This window comes from Rhodnius prolixus, unplaced genomic scaffold, assembly GCF_049639745.1.
Source record: "Rhodnius prolixus isolate KJV_2025 unplaced genomic scaffold, Rpr scaffold_11, whole genome shotgun sequence".
Lineage (NCBI taxonomy): Eukaryota > Metazoa > Arthropoda > Insecta > Hemiptera > Reduviidae > Rhodnius > Rhodnius prolixus.
This window is the reverse complement of record NW_027411625.1, coordinates 1,948,430-1,959,904: the sequence shown is the minus strand read 5'-3', so window position 1 is coordinate 1,959,904 and position 11,475 is coordinate 1,948,430. Positions and strand designations below refer to the sequence as shown.

General features: G+C 33.1%; 1 protein-coding gene across 2 annotated transcripts; it reads right to left on the bottom strand.

The window, feature by feature from the left end:
• Window positions 1-1,190: 1,190 nt before the first annotated feature.
• Window positions 1,191-10,669, bottom strand: LOC141459309 (uncharacterized). 2 transcript variants are annotated; one of them, XM_074138221.1, is made up of 8 exons: window positions 9,234-10,669; window positions 7,369-7,631; window positions 6,811-6,984; window positions 6,486-6,562; window positions 5,133-5,556; window positions 4,605-4,748; window positions 3,012-3,319; window positions 1,191-2,526 (listed from the first exon to the last, which is right to left on the bottom strand). In XM_074138221.1, the coding sequence occupies exons 2-8, from the start codon at window positions 7,576-7,578 to the stop codon at window positions 2,298-2,300; spliced, it is 1,566 nt and encodes a 521-aa protein (XP_073994322.1). In that variant the 5' UTR covers window positions 7,579-7,631; window positions 9,234-10,669; the 3' UTR covers window positions 1,191-2,297. The 2 variants fall into 2 exon arrangements, with proteins under 2 accessions (XP_073994322.1, XP_073994323.1); XM_074138222.1 differs by lacking the exon at window positions 4,605-4,748.
• Window positions 10,670-11,475: the final 806 nt, after the last annotated feature.

Here is an 11,475-nt window from a genome sequence, read left to right as displayed (position 1 = left end):
AAATATGGTGAAATGTGAGTGTAAGGCGGTCCTATCTAAGTCTAGTGAGTGGTAAACATGGTGAAATGTGAGTGTAAGGTGGTTCTATATAAGTCTGGAGGGTCACCAACATAGTACAGGTGAGACACCAGACTGGTAGAATGAAGGTGCCAAGTTTGGGAAAGGTGATAATACCGATAGGGAAGAGGCACCAGCCAGGCGGAATAAAGATGCATTGGTCCGATTCTGGTTTAACCATTGGCAATGTTTGGTTTTAAAAATTTAATCTCTCAAATTTTGATTAAATTAAAAAATTTAATCGTCCAAAGTGATTAAAACTAAATTTGGAATTTAATTCAATCAATTAAAATTATGATTATTTAATTTTAATTTTAATCTTAATTTTTAGTTATGATTACAAATTTTAATTGATTAAATTCCGATTAAATTAAAAGTGAATTTAATTTTAATCAACTAATTTTGGCCGATTAAATTTTTTAATTTTAATCATGATTAAAATTAAATTTCGGTTTAATTCAATTGTTTTTTAATTGATTAAATTTTTGCCCAACTCTGGACTAAGGGAAGCGAAGTCGCAGTACCTCCTTAAATCCATCAATGCTCTTTGAAAGTCAGATACCTACTCAGTGCATGAAGTGGTAGTGCAAGTCGCGGCTGTCAATGTATAAAACTGCTACACACGAAAGTGAATAATTAATTGCAACTTAAGTTTATGAAATATTTAGAATTTAATCTTTATACATAATTCTAAAGGAGATGAAGAGTTCTCGTCACTGATACTATTTTTAAAATAAAGCAGGATTGCACATTTATTATTTTTTGGAAATCTAAGGGTAATTGTATTTGATTTACAAACTTTACTTAAAAAGACATAGTTAAGAACGATAAGCTTGAAGAAAACTAGACATTCGAAGGATCTAGGAATGATATAAGTAAACTGATTTATTAATACTTGAGTGGGGTGGGGGAGCGGCAGCATTACTCACAATCACAAAGAATAGATTGCTACTGATATGTTTCATTAAACGGGAAGAGGAATGATGATTAGAACAGGAAATGTATATAGTTTTCCAGTCAGCCACTCTGTTATAGGATGAGGCACTGAGATCCTGGGTTCTTCCGGCTAAAAATTACAATAAAACATTCTTTTTGCGAAAGAAACCCTGTATTTTAAAGAAAATAGTAACATGGAACTTTCAATATTTCGCTCTTTTTATTTTTAACAATTTTAAATAACAAAGACATAAAAATAGCATAATTTTCTTTTTTGTAAAAATATGAAATGTTACATTCACACAACTTTCTCTTACTGCAACGATTATAATTATCTATAATTAATTATTGATTATTATTAATTATTATAATACACATTTTCTACAATAATTTGGTTTCTTGTGATTTAGCTGCAGAACTGCAATACATTATAACTACTTGATTCAACAAGGTGTCCATTATGGCCATATACGTGCTTATGGTGTTAATTGTATGCAGAAAACAAAACAAAAAACCGTTAAAATTAAATAGAATTACCAAACACTAATTGTTAAGCATTTTTACGGTAGACTTTGATAGCGACTTTGATATTTGGATTAGTCCACCTCACCATACGATTTTATGTAATCTACCATGAATATAAAGTAATAGGATCATATACGACGAAAAAGTCTTACTTGAGAACACCTTCGTAGGGAACACCTTAAGGTGGACTACCGTGGGAAATCCCACATCCACGTGGGCACTCTCAAAGCGGCAGAGAGTCTCCCCATCGACGTGGCGCTTCATTAGGGCGAAGACCAAAAACGCGGCCATGTCCGGGGCCTGGATCTCCAGCAATGCCTCCGCACTCGCCATCCTCTCGGAGAGCAGGATTAGGGTTGATATAGATCGAAAGAGGTTTAGGGTTGCGGTGGAACCCGGGATAGAAGGAAGGAAGGAACTGTGAGTACTGGAACCGTTACACAGAGGCACCCTGTGAGGCGTACAACTGCAGGCGAAGGTGTTCTTCGATGCCACGGGGGATAAATAATCTTGCAGACGAAACAGCCCTGCTGGAGCAGAGCGTAGAAACGGAAACCAGTTGATGATTACTTTTTTTATACTTTTGGTACCCGTGAACTTCCCGTGTAACCACCAAAACGAAAATTTATAAGATTTGAGCATTAGCAGTAAGAGAGAATAAGAAGTTTACCAAATGTATCAGAAATTTATTTGAGATATCATTTCTACAAAAAAAAAAAGGAACCAATTATTTTTTAATAGGAATAAATTTAAATTGGACATATTACATTATCTTCTTTTTAAATTTTCTGCCTATCATGTGTAGTTCGATGTTTGCGCATATCACCAGCCTGGGCAAAACCTCTGCCACATATATCACACTTGTACGGTTTCTCGCCGGTATGTGTCCTTACATGGCACACAAGATCAGAATTCTTCCTAGCTCTAAATGAACAGTGTGGACATGGATATGGACGGGTATTGTTGTGCATGTTGTTGTGCACAATTAATGCAGACTTCGTCTTAAAACTGTAATAAAATAAAGAAAAACAAAACAATATGACATTGGTAAACTGTGGTTAGAATCTTCAAGTAAATAAAAATATCCAAAGAATTAACTTCTGCTTCCTGTATATTCTAATGTCTATTTTCTTGTTCTTAACAATTTTTTCAGAAACTTTTAGAATTTCCCGAGTTTTTCAATCGCTATTCAGAAAACCTGAAGCCTTATATTTTTATAAAAACCAATTTAAAACCAGATTTCTACTTTTTACGACACACCTTTTTCATGTTAAATAAAAGCATTCTTTCCCCCAAAAAAAGTTCAATGAATTTCATTAATTTTTGAATACTCATCAAATACATATTGGTCTTTTATAGCACCTGGAATATTTTATTGCACTTTCCTGTGACCCTCTCAAAATGATGGATATTTTTTTGAATTATATAAACTAAAATTGCATACGCACCAATAAAAATATATCAGAAAATTAGGAAAACCAAAATTAGCTTACCTTTTACCATCACACAGTTTACAAGCGTACGGCCTACAATCTGTGTGTGATGCTTTATGTACCTGAAGTCTTGTTTTCAATTTGAAAGATTTATTACAAACTTCACAAGTCCACGGCCTCTCTTCTGAATGGACAACCATATGCGTTCTTAAGGAGGATGGATGTATGAAATTCTTGCCACAAACGTAGCATATGTACGCTGTGGAATGTTTTCTTTTATGCAGATACAGTGCGTGGCCGGATTTATGCATTTCTCCACATATGTCACACACGCAATTATCAGCCGCGTGGTTCCCAACCAGATGTGACTAAAAAACAAAATTATACACTTGGAATGTGTTCATTTTCGAAAAATCTCCAAAAATTGAATAAACAACTCACTAAAACCTAACTCTGTCATTAATAACAGCTAGTTAATAATAAAACTCTCTTTAAATATTTCTTTTAATTATTCTTATAATATTTTTAATGCTTAATGCATTTCACTGAGGTGCATTTTTTTTTAATTTAAGGCGCGTCAACATCTGAGGTTGGGCTCCCTGAACTTTTTTCAGCACACCGTCGGTCCTCGTACAGTGTTCTCTCATTACAGACAACACTGCCCATCACCGGACAGTGAGCTGTAAGAAGCTCCAGCAATTAGATTCGAAACTGGGATTTCCGCATGGTAATCCAGTGCGCAATCCCCTTTACTAATCCCTTCACTGAGGCTGATTTTATTCTCTAAATAAGAAAATATGCCGCAAATATATATTTTCAAGAAAAAAGTAATTAAATATATTGAAACTCTATAAGAGAGTCAAATACCAACTCCTTTCACAGAATCATTCTTAAGTGGCGTCCTAGGCAAAATTTTCCAGTAGTAATAGTCCAATATTTATTTAATTTGTATGAACAGTTAAAAAAAGACAATCTACCCACTTTTGGAAAATAAACAATAAATAAGCAGTTAAGTTGCACTTGCGACTTTTTTTAATTAAGTATTTCGGCAAACCAGATTAATTCTTATCAATTTTTTTTTGTTTAGCGCATCGATTGCCAAGGTCATTAGCGCTCTCTTTCTTATCAATATTATTCAGGAATTAGCACTGTATATTTAAAAGACTTGACATGAAAATAGTTATAAAATGAAAGCAATATCTTGTACTAATTACAAATATATGTATCTATTTGTGTGTGTGTGTGTGTGTGCGTAACAATTTCGCAGGAAATGTCAATTTTGGTTGTTGTGGGGCGACTTTCGACGACGTTCTAAAAAGGCATTTCATTATTCTGTACAATTCTAACTCTCGCATTATATTATTATATTAATAAGCTAAACGCTAATGGCCACAGACGTCGATGCGCCGGAAAAAAAAAAATAAGCTAAAACGAAACAAGGCCCTCAGTTCCCTAAGCTCACCCAATTATTTTTTGTTTCTTCAGAAAAACACAAATAAAAAAGATAATTTCATAATGTTAATTAATAACGATAATTTGTCTTATGTTTCAAAAAAAAGGTAAAGCTATTTTTCATAATCTTTCAAAAACCACAGGATTCATTGAAAATTCGCATTTTCATCGTAATATTCTAATCATACGTTTAAGACATACCGAAACATTATAGTTGTCAAAACCGTACAATGTTGCGACGTGATACGTTACGAGGGTTGCATTCACTTTCACTTTTTGGAGAAACTCCCAAAAAATCACTTTTCCTGGGAAAATGTTTGGCCTAAAGGCGTCAAGCTTAGAAAGCTAAATAATAAATGAAAAAATAAAGAAAATTATTGGCGAGATACAACTTTCGATTGAAAGATTGAGGAAGAAAATATCTTAAAAAAACTTAGGATGGATGATTTGCGAGGAATCGGTCAAATAAAACAACTCGTCTCTTTGCCAACGTTTCGACAAATATATTGTCCTCTTCAGGGCGTGGCTATGCGGGTTGGTTGAGTTACAGAAACTGTTTTATTTGACCGATTCCTCGCAAATCATCCATCCTAAGTTTAACAATTTACGGTCACGAAACCAATATATTCATCTTAAAAAAACTTAAAATATAACATTTTGCACGCAAAACTTCCTCTTACGAGTACATTTTTTAAAGAAAAGAAATATGAATTATTCACTGATACTTACTTTAAGTAAGGATGATAGAGAGAAAACTGCTCCACAGATGTCACAGTTAAAATTAGTACCATGCCTCCTTTTGTGAACAGCCAGCGCCTGCCTTGTTGGCTTTACTTCTCCGCAAAGATCACAGGACACTGGTTCCTCACCCATATCTTTTAATTCTCTCACCACATCTGGATGATCAGAATGTACAGTTTTCCTGTGTTGATTTGCATGATCCTTTCGTTTAAATGATGCACCACATATATGGCAAAGATGAGGACGTTCGTTGGAATGTGAAAGTAGATGTGTTTTTAGATATTCCGCATGATGAAATACTTTCCCACAAATTAAACATTTTGAGATCTCATGTTTTCGTTTTTTCTTCTTCGGAGAATATTTGGCAATATTTTTTACTGGGGTTCCTACTCCTTCATTTAGACTGATTTCTCTGTAATAAAAAATTATTTCATTGCTTAAATTCAGGGAACACATTAAAATAGCCATTCTAAAGCTTTCTTTCTACGGCTTGTTAGCAACATAAAAAGGGCAAATAAATCACTTTTTTTTTTATCGAAAACGTGATGCAAACATCAATTTAAAAAGGTAAAAAATAAGAAGAAATTATTAAGTATAATTAACTTTTTTTAATTTTGATTCATTAATTTTTTTCAATTAGCAAAAGAAAGTAAAATAAAAGCAGATATAAAATTGCATTTAAATTTTATTTCGTAAAATCGGGTATTTATTGGTAGTTCAGAAAACTAAACAATTTAAACAACAGTTGAAAATTTATATTGTATAATAAGGAAATTCCTTTTTTCAGTTTTAAGGAAAACTATTTTTTTTTTTGCTATTATCTGTATTTTTGTTACTGGCACAAGTAATTTCAGTTATTAAATGGGCAAGTATTACGGATGTATTTAAATGAGCAATAGTAGTACGGATTTAAAATTAATACAATAAAAATCGAAAATCAACACATATACACATAAAAATTATTTAATAAATACTATTACTAAAGTATTTATCCTCAGAACGGTATGCAAGTCACAACTAGCACGTCGATCACCGGGTATGGCTTTCTTCACTCCTTGGTAGGATGTTAATCCCCCAATACACAAGTTAACATCATCATGGACAACTTCATGCACAGACGCGATTAAAAAAGTGACTAACAATTACAATTATGGTGGTAAAGTTTTTGTATTTATTGCTAGGCAAAAAAGACTGCAATGGAGTAACTTTTTTGAAAGAAATACGGTTCACGACAAAAGAGTACCAAAATCCCAAAAGGAGTACAGCTGGTAGCTAACCATCCATCCATCATCCATCCTAACTCATCATGCATCCTTGAACTTACACATTGAAAATATTTACCTTTCTTTTAGAATAACATCAGTCTTCTGAGGATAATTTTCAATTTGGCAGACATTATTTAGCGTGACCACTTCTAACTAAAAAAAAAAAAATCTAAATAACGAGGATTGTTAAAATTCAGAAATTAGCGAAATTGAAAGGTAGGAAATGTAAAGTTTCACAAGTTTTTTTCAAAATCTTGCCTTTAATAAAATAGAACCTTCAGTATTGGTTGAAGGATGAAAGAGAGACTCGCTAGATTTTTTGTTTTGTTTACACGAATGTAAAATATTCTCATGAATTATTCTCTCAACTAAACAAAATATAAAAACTTTGCTATACTAACCACATTATTGTTCAACGAATTTAACTCTGTTTCTTCTCCTTTAGATTGATTCATAAAAAACGAATTAAGCTTCTTTTCACTCTCTATACAATTTTCTACGAGCTCGTGCCATGCTAAAAGTGTAGACGCACAATGATAGCATATTTTTGTTGGGAGTTTGTCATCTTCTGCAACCTTAAACATTAATCACAATATAAATAACACAATATAAAAAGGGGTGTATGAAAAAAGACAGTTGTATATTTTATATATATTTCAAACTATGGATCTGGCGGCTGATTTATATTTAGACACATCAAGTTTTGCAGCAAATACTCTACACTTATGCTAGATTTTACTCAACAGCTTTCCGTCAAATATCATCAACATGACAGGATAGCTTCCCTGAAGCTGTCTTTCTTTCTAAGGTCTTATCTCTACTACTATATTTTTTTAATTCAACTCTGGACAGTACTCTGATTACGGTCATTTTCCCTTAGAGCACGCGAAACTTCTGGAATGGCTTCAGTAAGAAAAAACTTCTTTTTTTTTTATTATTCCTTTAAATAAATAAATTACCTTAATAGGTAGATATTTGATAATTTTAAAATGTAATTGATGATCTAGTCCTTCGTCTCTAAATATAGGAACAAGATAATCTGAATGAACAGCACAAATTCGACAAAGTAGTTCTGGTGAAGTGTCTCTTGGCCATAGAATTTCTTCAGTAGATTCTGTAACTTGGCCAACTTCGGTATAATGTGGCACAGATTCTGTCTCCATCAACATTTAGGTACTAATGATATAATTTTAGACTCGACTGGTTTTCATACTAGTTGGACCTGTTGGGGAAAAAATCTTTATTATAGATGTTTTAAACATAGAACTCAAATTTTTAATACGTGCATAATTATTATTTTTGGAATTCATCCTATTCTAGATGGACTTGTTAGTTAAGTTGGTTTGTGACGTAAGAAATTAGTTTTAAGATGGGGTTGCACTTTGCCAAACTTTGAAAACCAACCCCGCGTGACAATATTTTTTTCACCTCCATTGACAAAATTTTGACTAATTCTGATTGCCATAATAATATTTCCTTGCACCTAACAGAAGTATACGAATTAAATAGTTTTTGAACAACTCTGAAGCTTAGTAGCCAAAGATAAATTATGTTTTTTAAAAGACTCGATTAGGTTATAATCTGAATACTTGACGAATAAATTGATGGAAGACAATTTTATTAAAATCAAATCAGCCAACGCTAAAAAAGGTAACATTTTTAAAACACTATCTTGCAGATTAGCGTTTTAAGTTTCTTATTTATTTTTTCCGATGCAGACCCAACCACATGTCCGTATCCTAAAGATAAGTGAAACAAGATGCATATTCAAAAAAAAGTCTTTTAGAAAACCAATCATTTCTTCAGAAAGAATTCTTATAAGTGCTAAGAGTAATTCAGAACGAAATTAAACCGACTTAAAGGTAATTCAGAGGATATCAGTTTATTTGCTCGTTGAATTACGTTTAATCTAAATTGGCGTTTATTTTATCTATGTAAATGATCATTAGTCAAATGATATTTAGGGACGACTGGCGGAAACATATTGAGGAGGCCGAGACCCATATCACTGGGTTGTAGCGCCATGAAAGAAGAAGTCTAATGATATTAAAGATAATTTATAGCCAAATAGATATGTTTTTTCTCTTAAGTGTTTGCTGACAAGCATTTAGAGATACGTTACATATAATAAAACCTTAGTAATCCTTCAATGGACTTATACTGGGCGGGAAGTAGCTACCCTCACAAAGCCCAACATACTCCTTTCATTATGTGATTGCGGTGATGATACAAAAAATATCTAGAACTAGATTTTAGTGTTAGGTTTTTAGTTAGGGATATCTGCAACCTAAGTTTGATCCGATGTGGGCGGACTTTAGAGGGGTCGCTGAACATCCAACAAAAGGGCGATCCCTCTCTCCCACTTTGAGGGCAATCTGTTGACCAAGGCAAAGAATTCAACACTTTGAGGGCTCGCCATTAACTGGTTTGGGTTAGACCACCAAATCTTGCTCATGCCTTTTAATCGGGAACGATAAATCTGAAAACATTTCAAGACGTCCCACAGGGGACGATTTTTTAATCCACATCTTACTTTTTTTTGTTTCAGTATTTATGGCGGGTATAGGAATTAACAAATTGTCAGCACCATAATTATGTAAGTTTCTGTAAGTTCATGCAATTTTGTCAAAATCTTGAGAGTTTGCCGGAAAGTTTAGAATAACCTTAAGTTTTTTAACAAACTTTTTCCTTATTAAAATTATAATAATTAGATTTATGAATATTGAAAAAGTAAAAGTGAAAATGAATAAAATTGTAAAAAACCAACTGGCTTTATGAATAAAGTTCAAGTAGGGGTACAGAGAAATCAAAGTAATGAACATACCTAGTTTCACAGTATTTCATTTGAGTTATGGTAAAAGACAGTCAATTCATTACTTTTACTCGAATTACAGTATTTACCAAACTTATTTCCAACAATTAAACAAATAGAAAGTAAAAAAAAAACTTTATTTTCCACACTAAACACATCAACCAGGTAACGTACAGTTCAGATAACAGTCGAGAAGGTACACTTATTATTATATTTGCAGATCAAATAAACACCTATAGTAAAGAGAAACAGGCGACGGGAGCTTATCTACGGTTAGAATGCTGTTCATTCTTTACTTATTTTTTTGCTCTCGTTTTAGTCATATTACTCCTTTTCTATTTCCTAGGGAATTATTTTCATAATTCTCTCTTAAGACGTTGGTTAACTTTCATTGAAGCATTTATTGCTGGTAAACTTTTTTTTGTCTGTCGCCTGTCTACATAAATTGTCCAATCACAGTTCCTTGTAGTATTTCCCCCTTGTCCAGCTACGGTCCTCGCAGCCTTACAATTACTGTCATCACGTCATCAGTTATCTTCAGTGGACAGTTTTTCTCGCGAGTACTCATTTGTTGAGCCCGAATTTAACCGGATCTCCTCGCTCCAATATACGTAATAATTTCATACTACAAACCCTCTCTCTAATTCTAGCGAATGCAAAATACCAAAATAGTGATCCGAATCTATGTTTCTCTTCTAAACATTCATCAGGCTTGCCAACTAGCAATTCTGTCATTTATCAATGCACAATAAATTCGTAGAGCCTTAAGAAACCCTTTTTGTAGGAAGAGAGTACCTACGACTACCCTACTTCTTGAGACAGACAAGTTTATCTTCTTCTGTTCATCATTTGATTCGGTATGTAGGCTATGGGCTTTAACCGGAGGGGCATTGATATATTCAACACTAACTTTCACGTTTAAGTCACCTAGTGTCGTCTTAGGTGGTTTGATCTCTTAACTGCTCTTCTGTCTAAGAGGTCGTAGACAGGGCCGAATTTTCCTATAGGCTAACTAGGCTTCAGCCTAGGGCCTCAAGATCAAGAGGGGCCTACATTAAAATTGTTAGCAAAATTAAAATTACACTATTCTAAAAACAGTACCAATAACAACATGTTTCATTTAACATATTGATATCACAGTAGTGATGTATTTTATTATCACTCATATAATTTACAAACTTAAAAATGGGAGGTGAAAGGGCCTCATAAGTGGAATAGCCTAGGGCCTCTTTTCATCTAAATCCGGCCCTGGTTGTAGAATACATCGTATTCCTTACCTTCAGATACTTCGTAAGGTCATATCAGTTTATGAGGCTAAAAGTGAAGTTCTTCCCTTTCATTCTTAGTAGGCAGACCCTTGGATTCACAGATTGGTAGACAGTGATAAAAATACAATTTTATAGATTAGCTCGGAGCATTCTTACTTTTATTGTTACACCACGCTCTGAAATTATTTTCTTTATTATTCAAACACTCTGCAATGTAAGAGCTTAATGTTTTTGTTCAACTGTTGAAAATCCCGAGCGAAGTAAAAAAATTGTGATTTTGTGTGCAAGGTATGATTCTTACTTTCTTTACTATTGGGACTACGTTTCCGAAATGTAGATTACTCTTTATATGAAAGATTCAGAACTGGAACGCTCGAACAAAAATTGCAACTTCTATGGTTCAATAACCATTAATAAGGAAGAGAAGATAATAAAAATTTAAGAATTTTGGTAAGAAACGTGTGTGTTTCAGGCTTGATTTTTTATTAACAAGAGGCTCCCTCCTTTAAAATTTGTGCTGAACTTGTTGAATTGATTTAATGCAATAGATGTCATTGTCCACATATTACTTGCATTAAATTTAGAAGGAATATTCAGAATGGTCAATATTTCTGTAAATAGTTAATCTTGCGATACTTAATTAAATTAGAGGTTTTTGAAAATCCAATGTATAAAATATAATTTTTTCTAAAAACCTGGAATTCAAATAAATGTGTGGTTATTGTTGTATTTTGAGAGACTTGAAATAATAGGAGAGAGTATTTTTTATTTTAATGAAATTTTAAAATATTTATTTAGAAGCGGTTAAGAAGTTTTAGGATCAATAAAGAGTGGTACTAACTCTGTTGTGGAGGTTCACCAGTGTTGATTTTCGGAGGGGTAATGGCGGCTTGTCTGGTGTATATTTGTTGAGTTTCCGTGTTATATGAATTTAATAAAGGTGTTATTTAAATATGCAAAGAAGCGGTAAGTTGAAATATTGGCAG